The sequence below is a fragment of the Eufriesea mexicana genome, unplaced genomic scaffold (genome assembly GCF_001483705.2).
Source record: "Eufriesea mexicana isolate 0111107269 unplaced genomic scaffold, ASM148370v2 scaffold657, whole genome shotgun sequence".
Taxonomy (NCBI): domain Eukaryota; kingdom Metazoa; phylum Arthropoda; class Insecta; order Hymenoptera; family Apidae; genus Eufriesea; species Eufriesea mexicana.
In genome coordinates this window covers 1,353,885-1,377,350 of record NW_016908821.1, presented here as the reverse complement: position 1 = coordinate 1,377,350, position 23,466 = coordinate 1,353,885, and the positions used below count along the sequence as shown (strand labels likewise).

Genomic DNA, 23,466 nt, shown 5'->3' with positions numbered 1-23,466 from the left:
TATAAAATTATCTTTCCTTTTTAATTTCATCTGAAACAAAATGTATCAAATGAAATTATCAATTATACAGGATTTTTTGTGATTTTTATCAGATTTAGTAATAAAGAGAAAAATACTAACTTTCTTGAAGATCAGGAACTAATTTATAGACAATATCTTGCATAGTTCTGTCAAAGCTTATATATTGGAGCGGATGTGATTGATGTATAACAATTTGACATGTTGGACATGTGTGTTTCTCTTCTAAATGTTTTACAAGACAGCTTTTGCAGAACGTATGTAGACATTCCGTTACAGTTGTGGCATCTATCAAATAACCCTTGCATATCTTGCATGTTATGTGGTTGTTCAATGTTTTTAACTTGATTCTTCTCTCCATGGCACTGGTAATCACCATTTAATAAATATTACTACCTACGACACCATACATGTGCCATCAGATTCTAATGCCGTTAAATTGTTCCAAATTTACAATTTCTTAAAGTTGAGATCATACACAGTAATAATAACATGACACTTTTATTTTGCAAAATAAGAGAAAATCTCAAAAGTAATTATGTCACAATGGTACACATAAAATGGTATTGTAGGAATGGTTAAAATACCGTAATATGTAAATCCCAGTAAATTTATCGAGTTGACACACAATTTGACTCATTTAGAACTCGACAAAGGACCAAACGGATGTTAATGAACAACGATCGGTACGTGAAAATAAATTCTGTGCTCCGAAAAAAGTGGGTTATCAGATTCTAACCTGAATGTCGAGTGTTAGCACACAACGGCAACTTTCACTCGTGTTATTCGTTAGGAAGTTTTGTGCGAACGGTCCGTACCATCCTTGGCATTTTTTGTCGTTGAATCGAAGCTAAATGGAGAAATACAAAATTAAACGTTCCACTAAAAACCTGGTAAAAACAACTTAGTGTAAATGTGGTTGATGACAACAAAACGAACTGATCTCAGCGCCATCGCTTGTCTTATGGTCAACTTTTCTCTGGACACGCGGTTCTGTCTAATGGTGGGGGGTTCTGATATGTTCACGATCAATCGTACGCCAATTTGTTTTATCGTTTAATCGTGATGAAGTCTGTACGTCTATTTTATTCAAGGATAACTCGATCGATCTTGGAATTACATTGATTAAACTTGATATATGCATTAAGAAAGCATAAATAAAGGTTGACTAAATTATAAAAAAAACTTAGACTTACAAACATTTAGGAGTTGAAAATTGTTACAATATCGGCATTAGTTCTTAAAACAATTCACAGAATCGTTATTTTTTATAAGTGCTAGAAAGGACCGAAATCAGCGAAGATATCGATTTCGATTATGATTTAAGTATCTTTTGATATATTGATTCTTCATCAGTTTTATTTCGGTTTTGTAACGAATGAAATGTCAAAAAGATTAAAGGTTTTATTATGCTTTCTATAATTTATTACTTATCAAATTCCAGAAAATAATTTAAAATAATTAAAATAGTAAATAATAAAATTCTATAAAAGATAGTAAAAATATTTTATTATATATACGTATTTACATATATTATCATGGAAATTTATACTACGAAAGCATAAATGTAGTTACAACTTACAAAAAATGCATAAATTATTAAATATCACGTTAATTTATATTAACATAGTTAATGACAAATTATCCAAAGGATGAACTTACAATAATACAGAAATATATTAATAAATCATTGATTATTTCACAGAAAAGAAATTATTAGTGGAATCGGTAACGATCGGGACTTTTCGGCTAGTGTTCGGCAGCTGGCGTTGGCTATATAAACGCTACAGCAGCCACAGACCACATCATTTGCCAAATTAACAACGCTTGGTATAGAGTGAAATTTTGACGAGGTTAGATGAGATAAGGAATTAGGGTAGTCAGTGGTCATCAGCTACTAGCATAAATTAGTATCATGAACAAAGAGATCGTAAATTTATTTTTTAGTACGTATCATCATTTTCACTTTTATTTGCGTTTTTCATATCTTTTTTCAATACTCATTCATTGTCTTAAAGAACAACTCGGAATAAGAGACCTATGTATGAAATGCAGATTAGCTGGTTTTTGGCGTATGCACTAGTCAGATGATGAAACTTGGTACTTGGCATCGTTTCTCAAAAATTTCTCTTTGGTAAGCGGTACCAAGTTAAAGATTACGGGTTAAATTTAAGATATTTGTAATAATAAAATGAAGATATTTTAAATATCTTTTAACTTCTTAAATTCATAAAATAAAAAAATGTAAAGTCATGGTGTCTATTGTACCGAGATGTAAATTGAGATCGAATTTTTTTTTTTAATTAAATCAGTCTTCTAAATTTTTTCAAGAACTGTATTATTTGCTCATTTTTAAATTTTCCAGGTCTTAACTAGTCCAAAACCACGAAGAACGGTTAAAAATCGCAAATCATGAAAGAAAAGAACTAAAAATAATAAACGGTAGATGTCGAGTAATGTGGGTACAGTTTCCAGTGATTTATTCGAGACGAAACTCACGTTACAATAATAATCCAATATTTACGCAGACTATACATACAATCTACCTTGGTAAATGCTGATTTACTGGCTACCTTTAGGTGCTGGGTAACGAGAAAGAAAGAAAAAAGGATACGAAAGAAAGAAAAATGAAAAAACTTTTAAATAAACAGGTCGGTGCTATTTACAAGGAGTCTCTCGTCGCGTTTACATATTATTTTCATTGATCAACTGATTAATCCTTTTCATATTTTACACGCATCTCGCCTCAGTTGTCCGCTGGTAATACAAAAAAAAAAAAAAAAAGAAAAAAATACGTAAGTGTTAACGACATCCTAAAATACATCCTAAGTAACAATATACAAAGAAATAAATTATCTACTACTAAGCACCTCTCGCATGCACCATTTATACATCTCCTTTGCATTTCACATCTACGTGGACGATGCAATAAATGCTTTTCCTTTCTCTCTCCACTTTTTTCTCTTTTTTTAACTCGTCTTTCGCGTGCAAAGTCGTCTTTCGACAAGAAATCGTATGTCGTACATCATTCAACGATATTCTCTTTGCATATGCCTATTCGATGAGGGCATTTCCGTTAGTATCTCGACGCAATTAACCTCCAAATATGTACCCATTGAAAATTATCTCCGTTAATTTTAAAAAGTCGTCGAAAAGACTAACGGAATCGCGTCGCTCGTCTTCCTTTACGATCTACACGACTCTCGTCTCGTCTTCTTACAAGAAAAAAAGAAATTTACACGAAATTATACTATAGTCCGTCAAACGAGACGTAACAAAAAATCCACAGTATTATGTTTGCAGTTAAGTGGCCGCAAGCAAATAACTTTTTATTTTCTTATATTTAGGGTTATCCAAAATTATGAGCCGCCCCTGTTCTACGCATGCGTCGATCACGCGTTAGCTTGTAATTCGTCTCGTTACACGAACTATAGAACTTGTAGAAGACACACGCTCGTTGTCCACTGAAGTCCCTTCACGTAGAAACGTTAACATAATACATACTCTTAATAAACGGTTTTTCGAACTATGATACAGAGAAACGTACAAGTTTCATTAATTGACTAGTTACAAACACGTTTCGAGAGGATCTACGACCAGGATCTGTCTTCAAGCCTGATGCGCCATCTCGTGTTTCGTTCATCCCTATCTCCACGCTGACGAATACAAGAAGCCCTGGCTGAACTTTTCTTATCCTTTTTCTGCTCTTTACACTTCCCAAGGCACTTATCAATGGCACGGTAGAGTAACATGTACAAAATTGGACGTTTGAACATTCGTATTATAAACATCGTTCATTACAGCTTGCTTTGGCTACAAACTCAGTTCAGGTGTGCACCAAAGTCTTTTCCTGTGGGGCTCGTTGGTCGTACGAACCAGGGAACCTGAGAGACGTGTGTATGAGGATATGCATGTGTGAGAATATGTATAGTCCACGAGAGAAATATAACGAGTTTGTAAATTATCGTGATAATTTGACACCGTTGAAGTCGCTTAAACTTGGGTTCGTCTGGAGTTTCTAGCTGTAAGTATTTAATACCGAGCAGTGAAATGGAAAAAATGGTCAATTGACTTGAAATCTCACTTCAGTACATTAACTATCACTTGCTATCAATTTAGAGCTAGTAAATTTTAATTAGTGCTTAAAAGAACATTAATCTTTCGTAAATCATTGTTAGCGATATCCAGCTATAGAACTGATTCCAGATTGTCATTGTACGGCACTGATTGACTCACGAATGCATCTCTATCTCATCGGAAATCGAAACAACTGTAATTTAGGCTCCATTGATTTTACTAGCACGCTATATTACTCACGCGGACCATGCTGTAGAGAGCTCAGAAGAAGTCAGTCTGCAGAAACTCCTAATAACAATTGTTAGTGGCTCACTCCGATACTTCTCTTTATAACACGTTGTCTACAAGTTTCAAGTAGCTATGGCCGTGAGTGACAAATTAAGAAAATTTTAAAGAATTTATGTTGGTCCAAGAAGAAAATTCATCATTAATCCAATCTACTGATCATTCATTCAGTTATCAATCATAGATGATTCCTCTGAGCTCTTTACTGTACTCTCTGACTTCGAGAAGAAGTTGGGGATGCAGTGTCTACATCTCTACTCCAGTCGCAGTCCGCTAGTTCTCCCACTATTACGGATACCAGACTATTGGCCACGGTCGACCTTCGTTACCGCCTCCAGCCAATAGCGAGCTGTAACTGGAGTGAGGATGTGAATGCTCCCCTGCCTTCTTCACGCGTTCAGACAGTAGGAGGATCATGTTGGGGTGTACCCAGTCGTCCCCGTTATAGTAATTTCTCAGGAAATAAGGATAACAGGAAAATAAATACGGTGTTTCATGGTAAGAAACATCAGTCTCCTCGAAGGTCGGAGTTTTTTCTTCTTCGATCGATTCTTCCTATCCGTTCTTCCTTAAACGCTACGGGATACGGCGCTAAACAAGTCAATACTGATTTATATTATTTGGCGTGTTCGCTAGGTCAGTCGGTTGACTCAAATTCACTAGCGTTCCTCACAACCCTAGGCTAGTTCTTTCATCTCGTGATCTTCGTTTTCTTCTTGACGATTCTTTTCCTTCTTCGTGTTCTTCTTTTATTCTTCTCCTTCTCTCAGTCCTCTTCGTCTTCGTTCGTTCTTCCTTCTGGGTCATTGTTTTCCCTTTTTATTTTTCATTTTTTTTTGCTTTTTATCAGAATCGTAACACATTCTTCGGTGAAAACCGATCGTTCGTGGAGATTTCATAGCAGGTAGGGGAACTTTTCTTCACCCTCGTCGTCGTCGGCTTCGCTGGACTCTTGACTGGACGGCGGCGTGTCTAGCTGCGGAAGGCCAAGGTCCAAGTATTCCTGAAACGATTAATCGACGATCGATCTTCCTTCTTTTTAAAGGTATGATTTACATAAACACAAAATGGAATAATTATTAATAATAATAATATCTTGTACTTTTTCCCTATTTTTATTTAGGATATTAAGAAATATAGAATGTTTAAAAAATAAAAAATATTTATGTTTTTCTTACTTCGTTCGCAGTTATCGTTAATATCCTATCGAGATCCTCGACCAGTTCTCCAAACATTGGTCGTTCGTTGGGCTGATAACTCCAGCAGTCTCTCATCAACATGTATCTGTAACGATTCGTTGTTTTATTGTAATATTATTCTCTCTTGCCATAGGAATACAAGTACTAAACGTTCTGCTTACATTTCGATAGAACAACACGGTGGCTTTTCCATTCGATGGCCTGTCCTCAGTAACTGGAACAGTTTTTCTACGGATGGTACGGACGGATAAGGGGTACCACCCAGCGTCATGATCTCCCACAACAGAATCCCGTACGACCATCTGAAACATCGTGATAAATAACTCCTTAATGATTCCGTTAACATTTTCGAAATACTAAATGGCTGGAAAAATTGAATTTTCTTTCAATATTAAGAATAAGATAAAATGTCAATATTAAAGTAACTCTTATAGAGATTATTTAAAAATTGTGACTCTGAATCATGAATTGTACATATGAATGAAAATGCTGTTTTTACAGTATATTTTTCTGATTCGTATGTCTCAAAATACTTCACACGTTCTTGTACAAACGACGTCTATGAACGATATAAATATTCAGGAGACGAATTACCAGAAAAATATTTTCGCGCTTGAGAGACAGCTGATTATACTTTTAACGATAAAAAATTTCACACTCTACATAATATATGTCAGTCCCTGAAGGAGAATTAATGCTGGACTGCCTCAGGGGATATTATTCAGCTTTGGTTATTGGCTCGAATTTATTCTTAAAGTCTAAATTAATTTAATTTATTTAAATTGTTTGTCTAAAATGGCACCAAATTATTTTGCATACTTAATATTTTATTTATTTAATATTAATATTTATTTACTAGTACTCGACTAGTACATGAATCATATTTCTCAAAATATTGAATATTTCTGTCACTAGTGAAATTTTAATGAAATTTGATTGAGAGACACTGCTCTAGATCATCAAATATTCCCTAGATTGGCAAATAATTGATCAAATACTCACACGTCGGACTGAGTGGTGTAAACCCGATGAAACAGAGCCTCAGGTGCCATCCATTTAACCGGAAGCCTTCCATCAGTGGTTTTCCTATAGTAGTCATGGCAATGAATGTCCCTAGCTAGACCAAAGTCAGCGATCTTCAACACGTATTCATCGCTAACCAGCACATTCCTGGCAGCCAGATCCCTGTGAATGCACCTCCTGCTCGCCAAATACTCCATACCCCTGGCTACTTGATAGGCAAAAGACACCAGATCCTTCTGCGTCAAAGTCTTCTTCTCTTTTGGTTCCTGACCAATTGTTGGTTCATATCCAGAAGAAGGTCTGTGGTCTCGTAGGAAGTCACGGAGGTTTCCATGTGGGGCAAATTCTACGACCACGTATAGTGGTCCTCCTTGTGTACAGGCTCCTAACAGGTTGATTATGTTCACATGCTTGCCTATCATCTTCATCATTTCCATCTCGGACACCAGATCCATCATCTCTGCGTCGGTGTGACCCTCTGTGGAGCAATTAGTGATAGAAAATTATATTTCTGGATAATGTTTAAAGCGTGAATTTTTAAGTCTTTAAGAAGAATGAACTGGTCCACGACTACTGGAACAATTAATGTTCCAAGAAAATAAAACAAATAGAGTTAGCTAGTGGCGACACCTACAATAACTGTCAAGGTATGATCCTAAGTATGGAAACCAATATGTATATACATATATAATATTTCTTAATCCTATTCTTATTTTTTTCAGGTGGAGGTTCTAAAAGAATTTGGATTCCAAACGAGTCCAGTATGGCGACTAGAATCAATATGGCTACCAGACTCAATATGGCACCTACCTTTCAACATCTTTACAGCCACTACACAGGGTATTCCTGGCTTCCCAGTGTTCGTCTGCGCCCTGACCACCTTTCCAAAGGCACCTTCACCCAAAGTGTTCCCCAAGGTCAAATGTTCCCTAGGCAATTCCCAGGCACTATCCACCGGAAGCTCGTACTCCGATATGCTTCCACCATTACTGTCCTCCGCGGCGACCGTCGATTTTTGCTTCTCGATCTTCACTACGGGCATCAGCAAGGGTTCCTGTACGTTCTGCGCGTTCACCAAATTCTGCTTCTCCACGATCACTTTTTTCGTCCATTGGGTCACCACTGCTGCACGTGCCGTTTCTATGGCCAACAGCTTCTTCATCTTCTCGCGTTTTAGTCGATGGAAGATGTATATAACGACTACCACGCCCACAGCGAAAAAGATGAACAGAACCGCGGCCAGGACGTTGACGAGAATTTGTGGTTTCGCTGTCAGTGGTATTCCATGGTCTTCCAAGGCTGATGAAAGGACAAAGAGATTTTTAGTGAAGATTGGATGAGTGGTATGAAAGGACAGTGATATTGGCGTTTATGGATACTTACATTCTACTATTCGAAGATAAGCGCTGCTGAAAGTCTCCCCTAAAGCGTTCTGGGCTATGCAGGTGTACCACCCCTCGTCCTTCTCTGTCACGTTGTACAGCGTGAGCACCTCAGGGTCTTTTGCACCTTCGGCCTATTGAGAGATCGAATAAGACTATTGAGTCATCATTTAATAAATCAGTATATTGATATAATAGGTGATACGAGCAGGTTTGGTTTGGAACGTTTGCAGGGTCTTTGAATTTTGTGCTTTGCACCTCGACAGTGTGACAGAGAATGTGGAAAATATTTGGAAAATTTGGAAATATAAATCATCTGCTGATATTTTATTACCATTGATCATGAGTATTACTAATACTAGCATATTATAAATCACTTGGTGAGGAAGGTCTGAAGTTAAGATATATACTTGGACGTTATTTACTGCAGAACTGCAAATGTTTCTATGTACAGAATATTCACGTAGTTATAATTTTTTGAATAACTCTTTACAAAAGTACACTAATTTTAAGAATATCTTACAATGATTTTATAATTTTTTAAATAACTTTGTACAATTTTAAGAACATTTTATAGTACTCCTAAGAAAGATTCATAGTACTCTACTTATTCTACAATTTTTTTAATAAAATTGGGGAAAGATAATTAAGGAAAGCGTTAATAAGATCACAGACATGGATGGCTACTTCATCGATTGGAGAACAGTTATTAATCGATTAACGATAGAAGAAGCAGAGGTATAGTGAGAAATAGCGTTTCATGCAATTTCAAATAGTTCTACGTGCCCACCTTGACCTCCACCCGGAAACTTTGATTGGTTTTGTTGACAGTGTCGAAAGAGATGTGATAACCGTGATACCATTCAAGATGGCGGTGCGCGTCCGACAGAACCTCGCAGGTCATAGTGACGTTGCCTCCTATCAGAACCGTCGTGTTTCTCGGAGGCCTGGTCAGTATCGGCCGGTGTTTCACGCTCTCTATAGGAAAAATAGACCCAACCACCGTTTTTACCAAGCTCGAGTATCGGAGGATAGAAAGAAAGGAAGAGAAGTCCCTTGGAATCAAACTAGTTTCACTCGTCGGTGAGTATTCCATAGATCGCAGCATCCTTAATCGTTCTTTGCACAAATTTACTTCTAATATCGATCTAAATCAAAATTATTAAGACCTATCTCAAATTATTCGAAGATTATCGAAGAATCATGAGGCAAATGAAATTTTTGAATAGGTTAGGTCTTAGCTTATTCGATTCTGCAATTAATGACACGTAATGTAGCTAAATATTGTAAACTATATTATGCAGAAATGGTAATAATTACTGCGATATTTGTCAAAAGAAATTCCATTCGATATTTAGTGATATCTAGTGATATTTAGTGACATACAGTATTTTTGTTCTCAGTAATGGAAAAAATGAAACGATCTATAGTCTAACTTGATCTATAATTCTGCAATGAATAAATTTACTATACTATATTATACTATTAATATATACTGTATTACACGAGAGTTAATAATTGTAGTAGTATTCGTCAAGTATTTTTGTAGTACATATTGAGTATGACTCTTCAGCATCAGCATCTTCGCTAATTTCAAATTAGACTCATCGGGCAATTCTAACCTTAAAATAAATATCAATCGAATTGTTTTCCCCACAAATTCCACGATATTATCTTTCACTATTGCACGAATTCGATCCCAAGAGACCCCAATCCTCGTGTATCCGAGAACAGACATCGAATAGAAGGGAAAAGAGAATACAGCAACGTGGCACTGTTAAAAACGTTAAAAACAAAATGAAGCAAGTCCATCGGGCAGCACCTGAAATACCAAGGGGCATGAGTTTCCTTCACCATGTAGTTAGTCACTACGATATTACTTAGACGCCTCGAACAAGATCACCAGATTATCCCTAGATCTGTACAGTTGGAGATAAATCTGTTCGTTATCGGACATTTTTGGTGAAATTTTTGGACGACGATTAAGATCCATCGAGAAGACACGGGAACCTCCACCATCAAACAAGCCGATCTGTGTGTACCTGAAGAAGAATCCCTTTCGGTGTACTCTCCTGGTCAACAGGGTACCCGACTACTTTCATCCACTGAATATACGGCTCGAGATCGGACACGATCGGACACTTGAACGTCACCGTGCTGTTCGCCACCGTGGTTACGTTCTTCGGGAAATCCACGTTGATGTACGGTTTATGCGGAAAACGCTCTACAGATTCATGAAAATTCACCACGATTTAATGTCGCCGTCCATTTCTCTACGACACGGTGGCTGCCGTTCTAAACTTCTTATAAACATAAACTTCTTATGGCTACCGTTCCCAGTGAAACTTGGGTGACAGGTTGCAATACGAGGAATGGTGTCATATATCTTATCTTTATATATCTCGATATTCGAAATATTTTTCTTCTTTAATTTTACGTCATTCTTGAATTTTTATTTTAAATTTCGCGCTCTTTTTCGGTTTGAGAGATACGAAGTATATTGTATTTTAGGGTTTAATACAAATTCGAAAAATCATCTACAAATGCAATTTTTACAATTTAAAGGTTAAAAAATTCTGCAATCGTGAATCAAAATCTCGAATTTTTTGAAACTTTAGTCTCCCAAGATTCTACTATTTTCTTACAATTTTTTAAATTATACAGTTTAAATTATTTCAAATTTTACAAATATCTAATATTCCAATGCTTTCTGATTATTAATTTCCCAGAATGTACTGCAATTAAACATTTGTCAATATCCTAGAATTTTTATTTCTCTCAGGTTCCACAATTTTACTTTTCCAAAATTCCATGATTGTTTCCAAAATTTTACGAGGTTATGACAGTTCCTGTGTCGCAGCCTGTCACCCCGATCTTAAACTCTAAACCCTTCTTCCTATATCTGTAGGCTACATGGTTTACTTCGGTCTTCCTAGACCTAAACTCGTCACAGATAGGCTTCGAAATTCTCGTTTCATACCGAGATTTATGCTCATTCGTTATTCAAATGCAAAAGACCAAGACACTCACCGACAATTTCAACTTTGGACGTGCGATTGATGCATCCCAGATAATTGCACACCACGCACGTGTAGTTCCCGCTGTCCTCAGGCACCAGGTCCTCCAGTCTGAAGGTCCACTTGGACTTGACCACTATGCCCAGTGTTCTTTTTGTCTCCCCGTTGTTCTTGTACCACGTGATGTTAGGTCTCGGGTTGCCAAAGCTTGGACACCGTAAGCGTAACATGTTGCCAGCTGGTTTCACGACCACGTTAGGCATCTCTACGCTCTTGTTGAAGGACGGTGCTCGTTCTGGAGCCGTGTTGTTGTGTTCTCCAGCTGTTTCATTCTCGCCTTTCTCGTTGTCCAGGTCGATTTCTACGTTCTCGCTGTCAAGATGCAACGACCGCGTTTCTGGCAGGTCTGCAATCAACGTGATCGAGGTTAATTCGTGTGTCAGACCAGGATCGTGTACCATACGGTCAGGAGCAAGCTTGGACACTCGACAAAAATTGGCCAGTAAGATATATGCAAATGTGGGACAAATACAAGGTGAACATGACCAACTACTGGACTGGTATAATAGTAAGTGTAAAGAATTTTCAAAATTATTCAAACGTATCCTAAGATGATAAAGATTGGTGGATGAGAATTTCATATTTTAGCAAGTAGGCACCAATTTGAGGGATTACTAACTTCTCGTTTCGATTTCTAGTTCGTTCGTTTCTTCCTCCGTCCTGTGGGCACCCAGAGTGCTGCCAAGCCTCTCGGATTCGTGCGGATATCCGTCGTTCTGCAACGGCACGATTCGTATCGTCACGTTCCTCCATTCGAGGGTCGTGTTGGATTCCACCAGGCAACCGTACGAGTCAGCGTCCTCAGGATCGATGTACTTGAACCTCAACGACTGCTTTATTAACCGTATCCTCGGCGTCGATGGTCGGAAGATCTCGTCTCCCTTGTACCAGGTCGTCTCCGCGTTCGAAGTCGAACATCGAAGGATCAGTTTCTCACCGACTGACACCACCACCACCTCGGGGTGATTTACATCTGTTGGGAAAATAATTCATCGTTTAATGATTAAACGTATAAATCCTACTCTAGGTAGGTGCATGGTCATAATACTTGAAGCTTCTACTATCGTCATAGTGGGTAGGTATAACAAAGTATAACAAAGTTTGTTATTAGGTAACCAATGATGGGTTCAAGAAGTTAATTGGAAGATCATCTTCGTTGAATCTAGATCTTATTTTCAGTACTTGGAGAACTACAACGGTTCAACATTGCATTGCTGTCATAAAAAGATCCTGCGTTTATTAAATCCCAAAATTAAATCAATCATGGTATTTGACCGAGGCTAAATCTTTCCCCAAAGATATCAATCCTGAAACTATTATGATCTGTCAAGAAGTAATTCCGTAAAATCCAACCTAACCAAACCTAATCCGGACCAAGATGAACCAAGAACAAGGCTTTGTCCAAAGATATCAACCCTGACACGATTTCAAATTGCGAAGAAGTGATTCAGCAAACAAAAAAGCTCGACTACCTCTCTAGAAAGAACCAATCTTCTGCTATCGTTGAACAACTCTGACCGCCAAGTTCACGAAAGATAAACCACCAGCTTTCGCTACTTGGCAGCCTAACTGCGTTCTTCTAATTCGATTCTTCCGCGAATCGTGGCTGCAATAAACGCCGCTAACATCGCACGAGGCAATCACGACAGGCGATTCGATATCTGTTACCTCGATCCTCTACTTTTGGATCATCCTCTGTTCCAAAAACAGGAACCTCGTCGATCCGTCAATCTCTCATCCTTCATTTCTTGGAAGCCATGATGATCACCTCCAGTTGTCACAACAACCTCGGTCTATCATCGGTTAATGGATATTAACTGTAATTTCAGAATTTTATGTTCCCGAGCCTCCGGTAATTGAATATTATCCTCGTGTTTTGTTCAGCTCTTGCAAGAGGAAACAGGTGGATCGATTTTCGTCATAATTGATGGCTCATGCCGTGTAATTAGAATTTCTACGTCACTTTTTTGCAATTACAATTCACCGCTGCGGGATAATTGCCCGCGACCGTACTGCCCCCTATGCGGCCGCCGCTGGGACGGGGCGCTCGTTAATTGAGGCCCTCTGACTGTGTGATAAATTTAACATTTTCGGTAATTCGATAGTGGAACGTGGCCGTTTGGTTTTCAGGAATATTAAACGTTCTTCCGCGAGATTTAATGACAGGTTGTATTCCGCTATCTAATGGGATTTCTCCCGCGTAATGGTAGCCTGTTCCTCTACTCTTGTCAGTAACATTTCACTTTCGACGTAACAAGCGATTCCCGGTGTATTTCCACGCGGTGACTCAAAAATATAGGCTGTTGAAATCATTTGTTACTCAAAAACGATCTTTACCGGCGTTTCATTACTCAATTTCACGGATACCATTCATCATACCAGCCCTGGTCTCTTTTTCTCGGCAGCACGTACGCGATGCTAAACGTCTGTGCCCACGTGCCGTTTTATTTCTCTGTAAGGCTATTTTCTCGTTAACTAATGGTACCCGTGTTATTGATTAGTTCTAAGATTCGAAAGTCGTCGATGGATATTGCAATTTTGAAAAATTGACTGGGCTGAGATTATGGTTGTCGTCGTTTGGCAGAAGATCGAACGAATTATCGTTCACGCTAATAGCCTTCTGCCTTTTCAGCCTTCTTTGGCCCCCGTATTAGTGTTATGAAATGTTATTTGTAAGGTAGTACTAATTTGTTAATCCTTACAGAAGTTATGGTAAAGATAGAATTAGCTGTTTGGCACCAATGAACCAAGAATACGTGAACTGGAATGTTGAAAATATCCCTAATGTACCTTAGTAACACCACAAGAGAATACCATAGTCACTATGAAAATAATTACGTTCCCATCACAACAGCAGCTGCATCCTTTCACTAGGTACGTCACTTTAATTGTTCAATCTGGTCCAATAAGTCCACTGTTAATTAACCACTGATGTTACCAAATGGCATTTTCAGAGTGCACTAATGCAACGTGAAATTACCCAAATCCCACAAATCCAGGAATCTTCTTCGTCAAATCAGAATCTCAACATACCTGTCGAGTTGGGCCCAAGACCTGACGCAGTTCCGCAACGCGAAACATTTGATCCACCATGAAAGATAGCCACAAGCCACGTTCATCGAGAGATGGTCTCAAACTTGAAAGCGAAACATCACGTCACGGCTCGATTCCGCAGCCTATTGAAATAATAATCGCCGGGTGCAAAAGTGTCCGACACATTCGACGATTTCTCAACCTTGAACATCAGGTGAAGATTCGTGGCTAGCCGGGTACAGTCGTGCACTTGGCTCCCTTTCGCGAAAATCGAGCCACGGGGAAACTCGTTCGCCCGAGTGGCCCATTCATGATCAGAGGTGTCGCCATTTGGACGTCGGCCAGTCTAGAATCGCGACAGTGTCCCTTCCGGCGTTCCATCTGGAACCATGTCCCATCGGCGTTCATCCTCCTGCCTCTCAGCTCGTTGTCGACGTCTATTCGTTCCTCTTCCCCGTCAGAATGTGACCGACTAAATTTAGAGATCTGTCGAGGGTGTCTGCGCTCTTCTCTCGCCTCATCCTGGCCCGCAAGCCTACGATTCAGACTAGGAAGCTGTCCGCGCCTTTCAGGTTCGATGATTCGAGCGAAATTATAATAATAACGTGGAGAACGGTTCTGTTGTGCCAGGATGTGACGACTGATGGAATATTACGAGCAGCTCAGCTTGGGTGCTCTTCGTTGATCCTCCGTGGGACAGGTTGATGGGTCTGGCAAGATGATGTTGGGTCTGAAGGATTTAATTGGCGAGAAGTTGCGTCGGCAACGGCTTTTCAACTGATTGATGAGTTCTGTACGTAATGTTGGGGTTAATGTTTTTATTGGTACGAGGCCTGTGATCATGCTGTTGGGTTTCGAAGCTTTCGGTGCTGCTACTTGGTTGACAAACTTGGGTGGTTCTGAGAAGGTGGTAGTTGTATAAGATTCAATTGGTGGAATACCAACTGGAGAAGGGATTCTTGTGAATCGTGAGAATAATTTTAGGAATTATTATCATCAGTATTATAAGATCTATAGTAACTGTTGCTCAAATATTAACAGGAGCATTGATGTTGAGTCGAGACAAATTTTTAGAACAATCTTTTAGGTAATGCAAGTAAAATTTTGTAATTCTAGTTAACTCGAGAAAGGAAATTAATCAATTTATTTTGCGTTTGATCACTTGGTCTACGACATCGCGAGACTCGTAAGGAATTCGGGCCAAACACGAGTGTCACAGTGAGGCGTGGTTTCTTGCTAGGGCTGAACGTAAACACAGATCAGGCTCCTGCTTAATTTTCGCCGATGTTTTCTGTTTCAGTTGCGTGTTATTCTTCGCTGTGTTCGGACGAAACGACTCGACGTGCGACCGACCTTGCTGATGACTATAGCACGCACCATCCGGACGTAAGGTAAGCGTTTAACACGATTTTAAATAATATTTGAGACAAAAGAAAGAGATTTGATAGTACGAATGTTATCTGCTGACTGCTGGATCACAGAAATAATCATTCTATGACTTCTCCCTTAGTTTCATAGTAACTATCGTGATAGTAGAGCTAACTTTCTAATACCAGAGACAGGCTAGCCAGTAAAATAATAGCACTCGAAGTTTATTTCATTCGCGAGACAAGTGAATTCCTTGCAAAACACTTTAAACGTTCCAGCAATTAGTCGAGCTGGGACGACGTCTATTTATCATCTCATCTTCAGAAGCATAGGAGGAATTCCATCTCGCCCACCATTTCCTGGACTCGCTGCTCCTCCAGTACAAGCCGCAGCTACTTCAGTTCCAGTCTCCTTGCACTCTCGATTTCTTTTGTCCCGTTTCCAAACATCCTCGGTGCACAGACGTCTAATTGTCCCGAGAGTCTCACTTTCCCTCGACGGAAGTTCATCCAGTTTATTGTCTTTGCGGGTTCCGTTCCAGCTTCTTTTTTTGGACGCAGGCGTCACGTGTGTCCTCATGGTGTTCATCCCGAGGTTCTCGAATTGTTTGACCGGGACGCAAGCAAACCGAGGACATGTCTCGTGATGACTGATCCTTTTGTGTTTAGAGATTGATCCTTCTGTATCAGAAGTCCAGGCTAATATTGCAAAAGAGAACAGGAGTACTCTAAAATTGACTGAAGTTGACTATTGGAGTGAATTACGACGTTAAAAATGGCACTTTTCCGTGAAATCGTGGTCCAAGATGATCCTTGGACTGTCTCGGTAGGCCTATGATCGAATTCGATCCAGATCCACTGATTCTTTTCTACAGAGACTGTCAGAAGTCCAGGTAATCATGGTCCAGGTTGATATTCTATTGTGAAAGAGAGCAGGAGTACCCTAAAATTGACTGATTTTGACTATTGCAGTGAATTAAGACGTTGGAAATAACACTTTTCCGTGAGATTGTGGTCAAAGGTGATCCTTAGATTGTCTCGGTAGGCCTATGGTCGAATTCGATCGAGATCTACTGATTCTTTTCTACAGAGACTGTCAGAAGTCCAGGTAATCGTAGTCCAGGTTGATATTCTATTGTGAAAGAGAACAGGAGTACCCTAAAATTGACTGATTTTGACTATTGCAGTGAATTAAGACGTTGGAAATGACACTTTTTCGCGAGGATCGTGGCCAAAGGTGATCCTTGGATTGGTCTCGGTAATTTGTTCACCTTTGTTCCTGTTTAAAACGATCGTCGACGTCTCGAACGAAGTTCGACTTCTGCCTATGACATCACGTGGGCCATCTGCTTGGATCGAGGCGCCAGGAATAGCGATAAACATTTTGAGGGGCTCGCTCTTTGTCTTTTCTTCTACTCGTCTCTTTCCTTCTTTAGACTTTCGTCACTTGCTTCTGGCAAGTTTACTCGGATAAAAGGCCATCCGCGGATACAAGGATCGGTGTAAACAATTTCTTGCAGCCAATTCGCGCGTCGTTCCTTCTGTTTAACGCTCTGATCGTCTCGTTCGGTCATAGGTGATCCGAGAACGACTTGGACTCGGTTTGGGTTAGGTTACTTATGCATGAATTATGCATGAACATCGAAAATCGTGTAGGCTAATCCATTTTTATGTCATCTTTAGCAGGTTATATGGTAATGATAAATGGTAATAATGGTCCTTTTCGTACGATGTATGGAATATACTACATACTGGATAAATTAGGGTTGAGCATTTTGAAATTTCGTTCAATTTTTGTCGTGTCCTGGTTAATTTACGTGATAAATGGTAATAATGGTCCTTTTCGTATAAAGTATGGAATGTACTACTATATAAATTGGGATTAAATACCTTGAAATTCGATAACATAATTCAATAGTGTAATTTGATTGTGTTTTTATCTTCCCTTGAGCGATTTACCTGATAAATGGTAATAATGGTCCTTTTCGTATAAGGTATGAAATATGCTACTCTATAAATTAAGATTAAGTATCTTGAAATTGACAGCATAATTCAGTATTGTAATTTGATTCAATTTTTATCGTGCGTTGAACAATTTATGTGATAAATATCATGTATCATATTAATGGATTTGCTCGTGCGAGATATAAGACATAAATTAGAGTGAAGTATCTTAAAATTCAATAAGGTAACTTAACCGCATAGTGAATTTTTGTTTTATGACTGGTATTTTAAGTGATAAATATCATTAATAGTCTTGCTCGTGTGAAGTATAAAATATAAATTAAATTTAACTATCCTGAATTTCAACAACATTACTCAATAACATGATCTGGTTCAATGTTTATTTTGTATTTTATAATTTACGTGATAAATATTATTAATGGCCTCTATCCTATAAAATATAGAATAAGGGATAGAATTAATCATCTTAAAGAAGCCTAGTATAATTTTTAGTTTCACTTATTTTACGTGAATCCATATAAAATTACAATGGAGCAACCTAACCTAAACTGAACATAACGTTGCACCTTCGGTTCATCTGTAATACAACGATAATGTACCAAAGGATAATAACTGTTATTCTAAACACCATATTCCGTTGTAATATCAATTTTTCTAATTTTCAAGTTAATTTATTGCGAATTACAATTCATAGTTGTTCTTCCCAGATGGAATTAACAATTACGCATTAAGCTGCGAATTCGATGATTGATCGCGTGCATGGTCTAGATAGGAAGAATGGGACGTGAGAAATCATAGTGGTTTCATTTGTGGGGGCATTAGCCATTTAGCTAATGGCGGGGACCTGGATATCTCTCGTTTGTCCACACGAACGAGCTTCCACGTTTATTTATTCGTGCCTCTAATGGGACGTGCATAAATGGGGATGGGACCTCTTTATGGTACCATCTTGCGGCCAGTTTTTTGATCAACCCTTTGTTTCCATCATTAAAGGCTATTCACAATGCGGAAAATCTAGAAGGTTTTATTTTATGAATTCCCTTGTAAGTATAGCATAGTCTCTTTTTAAAATGGAAATCGACTTTGATCTTTATTCTTTAAATGAATAATATACCTATAGTGAAATTTTAACAAACGTTTTATTAAATTATTTCACGAAATATTTACCATTCGAAAATAACCTGTTAACAATTTTTTTATTACGGCGTGAGAAAAATTAGGTTAAAAATAAATAAAATACAATAAATAAATAATTAGAATAAAATTAATTCGGTTTTTCGAGAACGCGTAAACATAAGTCGTAGAAGCACGGGAGATGAATTGCTCTTAGAATACGTAAGAAACGCGCCAAAAATACCCCGGATGCTATAGTCAACTCTCGACTAACCTAACATTCCCGATCACCGGTCTATACTGCTTCTCTTATTTTTCCCTTGCCGGATAAAACTCTCGACGCTGCAACCGAAGTTCTAAACCAGTTGAAACTATAAATCTTTTATTTCCCCGAAATAACAGTAATAATGGTTATTTCACACTTCGATAGAACCCGCACACTGAAAACGAGCAAAAAAGACGCGACGTCGAGAACGAAAACAATTATTATACTCCACACTTCGATCGTCGACTTCCACGAATTTCACGCTTAATAAATTTCACGAACCGCGCGAGCGACGGAATCAGAGAACAAAACCACGCATATCGATCGAGCGATCGATTCTCGCCGGAAGCAATGCGCGCTATATCATTGGTCACCTGGGTTACTGGGGTAATTTACGACCGTCGGTTTAATCTCGATAGAAGGTTCAATTCGTTCCACTAAATTATCCAACGACATTTTCGCGCTGAATTGTTGCAAATAATTATTGACCGGGAAACCGTTCGGGACAACGTTGTAACGTTGTAACTATCGCGCGAAGCATTAATCCCGTCCAATAAATCTCTGGATCGTCTGAAAAAGCCTTCTTTGCGTACCTTTCGCTTCTCGGTTGCTTATGAACTGCCTCAGACCATCGGGAATAGCACGCGCCACTCGTAAATTAATTTCAAGTTTTCACGCGGCAGGCGGCGCTCTGATCGCTTCCGCGACACTTCGCGCCGTGACCGGCTCTCGACATATTTTCGCACGCGAACGTATGGATTTAGCAGTGGTATTATTGTCGAAAATCTATCAATCTTGAGAGAATACTGTCTTCATTATGCTTCGTGTGTTCACGTCGTGGAGAGTGTCTGCGTGATTGGTACCGTTGTTCGTGGTTCGGGTGGTTATAAGCCAGAAACGTGCGAAATGCATCGGTTCGTCGGAACGCAGCAAATGATCCGCAATCAATCATGGCGTGTGTTGACAGACAAGCATACGCTTCGCGTTCTTCGGTATATTATGTCAGCATAAGCGTCCGTGGTCTGTTTAGCATTGTCAAGAAGTGTTATAATTCGACCGTTCCGAGTCTAAATTAAAATCTAAATTACCCTTATTAGGTTAGTTATCATTATTCACGCATATTTTATTCTCCATTGATTTTACCATTACACATATTCTCGTGAATAAAAAGTAAGGTTATATTTTTCTTTTTTGTAGAAATTCACGGTGTGCATGAGTTAATATGGAATATTTTGGGAACTTTGACTGCCACGTTTATTATTGCAAAGCTTTTCTGTGGAAGTACAAGGTATGAATGATGAAATTATTTTTGCGTCGTAGCAAGCGAGAGCTGTCAGTTTTACCATATGGCAGCTTTCGTTCGTAGAAGACTGGGGTATATAAAAGACGTTTATCGATTGATAAATGTATTAACTTGTTACGAATCGGATTTCGTATTAATTTCGAGACAAATTCTGTACGTAACTGGTTCACGAGCATCGCAGAGAGCGCTTGACCGAACAGCGTAAAAGAAACAATCAAAATCGATGGTTTACGCCATAACCTACAATTTCCAGACACACTAGCGTCTGTTTAGAGTCGGCATAGCATTTCGTTACAGGCGGCCCTCGGTCAATATACTCTTGAAACTATTTTAATGAACTGAAAACAACTCTTCTTCTTATTTACACAAGTCAGCTATTTTTATCCCTAGTAGTTCACCTTTAAAAAGCAAGAACATTTCACCTATACTGTTTGGGTTAATTTAACCAACTGTTTCAATGTTCCAGATACTCCAGCAACATTCACAGTGGAGCCTGATTATGAGTCCAGGATATGTGAAGAATTTGAACTGGTGAGTGAATCTACTACAGCTACATTCAGTTGTATGGTGAGTTAATATCATCAAACCTCCTGTTAATTATTTACTTTCTGCTACTCTGTATGCTAATGGAATACTCGTTAAATCTTGCATAAGCATGGTTTATTTTTCTGAGATTTTTGTTGAATGTCAAGTGATGATCAGAGGAAATATTTTTAGGGGTGAGTATCCACGTAATTTGCTTCTCTGAATTTTTATTTAAATTCAGCAATGAAGTCAGAGTAATATTTTAGGTTTCATCCAATTTTTACATAAGATTAGTGAATAATTATAGAGATAATATCTTAAGGATAATTAAATTCTCATTAAAAATTAGTGGGTAATGATGAAAATTTCTTTGGGGGGTGACAAATAGCTCTCTTTTTTTTAACTTTTTACAAATTATTCAGTGACAATTAGAGATAATAATTACTTCTTCCACACACCAAAACCTTCATGTGGTTGTCCAGCATGAATCAAATTCAAGAATTCATGTAACATGCAATTTTTAAGTAGAGATATTGAAATTCATAGCTTGTTTTTAGTTGACAATTTTATTTTTTTTGTATCTGAGTGTAATTTCCCCGAATAAAGCAGTTCTCTTCGCAGCTTCTGATGTAATAGAAACCGAAGACCAGCTCTTCATTTCCGTCAACGAGTCGTGACGAATAGTCGACTTTAATTCTGCGACTAGTGCTAGCCGAGTTAGCGCGTTAATCTCCTCAAATACACCGTGAAACCGCGGCATCACGCTGGCGGAAACGCGCGTGCACGTGAGCTAACATGCAACAGCAACGTGGAAACAAAATCTGTACGCGTTTACCAGACACGCGTCTATTTCTGAAGCTGGTCTCCCTTCGTGCTTCCCACCGATTTTCTATCGTCTCAGGCAGTTCGAATTCGTCGATAATTAACGTGTATTAGAGCACGGTAATTAGACTATTTAAAACCAAGAGAAGAATGCAATGGAACATTTAATTAAAGACTAATGAATAAAAAATAGGTAGAGAAGAACAATAAACAAAAACTATAGTAAATTTAGAATATTTTATTTTTTTTTTAGAATCCTACTTGGATAGTATAGTATAAATATAGGAGGAATGTAATTGAAGAATATTTTAGCTATCATGTACATGTATCAAATTTCAAAATATTCCTGCCAATTTAATTGGAAAATATTAAGAAAGAATAGGAGAAGTAGGAACAAATACTTGCATAATGTTATTCTAAATTTAGGTTATTTTGTTCATTCTATTTGTTATTATCATTTTTGTTATTTTGTTCAGAGTACTCTAAGAGCACTAAGATTACTACGATAATACAAAGAAACGTAGGCGAATAAAAAAGGATAGACATCGCAACAAAAATAAATTATCCAAAATAATATAGTAATAATAAAATTAATTATTCCCAAAATTTCATCAAAGACCTAAAAATATATGAGTCTATTAGTTCTCGTTACTTTTCAATTTATTCCGGCATCGATTTCATTTTCAACTGTACGAGGAGAGATAACAAAGGAAGAAAGGAATAAAAAGAAGGAAAAAGGACATTGACAGACAATAGTCACCGGGAGATCTCAGCAGGTCCAAATAGGGATAGACCTCAAGCGGAAGATGAGCGAAGCTCTCAAGAACTGCGCTACGTCTGTCCTGAAATGGAGATGGCACCACTGGTTTCTCCGTCGAACGGTTCCACCATAATTGGACTGCCCATTCTTTCTTTTTTCCATAGCTCTATCTTATCTACATGATTGTCGCCACGAGATACACGTGCTGGTCGATAAATAATTAACCGAAGATCTGACGGATTCCGATCAGACGGATTGCGCAACGGGAAAGATACGTTTGTTTCTTTTGCTCTGCTCTCTTCTATATGTATACAGCTATGTACACGTGTATGTATGTTCCAGTGAATCAGAACCGTCGAGTTCCAGACGAAAAACGTATTTCAGAAAGCAACCACTTCAGAGCAATGTTCAGGGACACAGCAGTCGCCACGAAACACGCACCCAACCGTATAAACAGCACTCCAAAAATATTCGGAACTTCTCCCGCAACCGTGCTCTTTCATCTGGCTCGAACGTCAACAAGCAATGCCCGACGAATCGATTTCGTTCGTTGTGTACTCGCTTCTCCGTCTTTCGTTTCGTTACCCCGCCGATTCGCGTGGAGGAAGGAATTTCGACGAAGTAGATGATTCCTCGGTTTTATGGTCTTCGAGGAGTTTGTTCGCTCGAGGATGAGAAACAGCTCCGTTGGGTGAACACTCTCTGTTGGTTGCGAAATTATTTGCGCATATATGAACCTGAACCAGTGTATTTTGGGAGTCGATTCTCTTGAGACAGAGTACATTCTCTTACCCCTTAGAAGAACGATGCAATTTTTTGAAGAAATATAAGTGGATTTTTTAAAAGAGGATATTTAATTCCTCAGGAGAAACTTGGTAGATTTCTGAAGAAAAATTATGATCAGAGAAAATAAGGAGTAAGCCTAATTAGCTGATACTTTCTCATGCTCACAGGGGAAGTCACCCAGTGCAACAAAATCTTCAAATTCTGATCAGAGAATAAAGAGTAAGCCTAATTAGCTGATACTGTCTCATGCTCAACAAATAAAATCATCATATGAATTACAAAGAAGCTCTTGCAGAGATGTAATTTGGACATACGAATTAGCTAGATAGAGGCCTTTCAAGTAAGCAAAGAACTGCTCTTAGCTCGTCTTCAACGAATACTTTACTGTCAACAGTTGAACTCACAATCAGACACAGGAATTTCAATTGCCAGGAATTTCATTGTGTCCAAGTAAGCCGGGAATTAA

General features: G+C 38.4%; 2 protein-coding genes across 4 annotated transcripts in view; both read right to left on the bottom strand.

The window, feature by feature from the left end:
- l(3)73Ah (polycomb group ring finger 3-like lethal (3) 73Ah) overlaps nucleotides 1–939 on the bottom strand; it is a 1,777-nt gene extending 838 nt beyond the window's left edge. The window contains exons 1-3 of the mRNA XM_017898333.1: nucleotides 758–939; nucleotides 121–414; nucleotides 15–30 (exon numbers count right to left, since the gene is read on the bottom strand). Of these exons, the coding sequence (XP_017753822.1) occupies nucleotides 15–30; nucleotides 121–397 (293 nt within the window). The 5' untranslated portion in view covers nucleotides 398–414; nucleotides 758–939. The remainder of the gene's footprint in view (nucleotides 1–14; nucleotides 31–120; nucleotides 415–757) is intronic.
- A 4,194-nt stretch (nucleotides 940–5,133) lies between these two features.
- LOC108546346 (fibroblast growth factor receptor homolog 1) overlaps nucleotides 5,134–23,466 on the bottom strand; it is a 132,026-nt gene continuing 113,693 nt past the window's right edge. For all 3 annotated transcript variants that reach the window (XM_017898378.1, XM_017898380.1, XM_017898379.1), the window contains exons 3-11: nucleotides 11,681–12,034; nucleotides 11,015–11,407; nucleotides 8,775–8,962; nucleotides 7,986–8,118; nucleotides 7,413–7,901; nucleotides 6,582–7,080; nucleotides 5,741–5,881; nucleotides 5,559–5,664; nucleotides 5,134–5,383 (exon numbers count right to left, since the gene is read on the bottom strand). In XM_017898378.1, coding sequence (XP_017753867.1) covers nucleotides 5,276–5,383; nucleotides 5,559–5,664; nucleotides 5,741–5,881; nucleotides 6,582–7,080; nucleotides 7,413–7,901; nucleotides 7,986–8,118; nucleotides 8,775–8,962; nucleotides 11,015–11,407; nucleotides 11,681–12,034 — 2,411 coding nt within the window. In that variant the 3' untranslated portion in view covers nucleotides 5,134–5,275. The remainder of the gene's footprint in view (nucleotides 5,384–5,558; nucleotides 5,665–5,740; nucleotides 5,882–6,581; nucleotides 7,081–7,412; nucleotides 7,902–7,985; nucleotides 8,119–8,774; nucleotides 8,963–11,014; nucleotides 11,408–11,680; nucleotides 12,035–23,466) is intronic.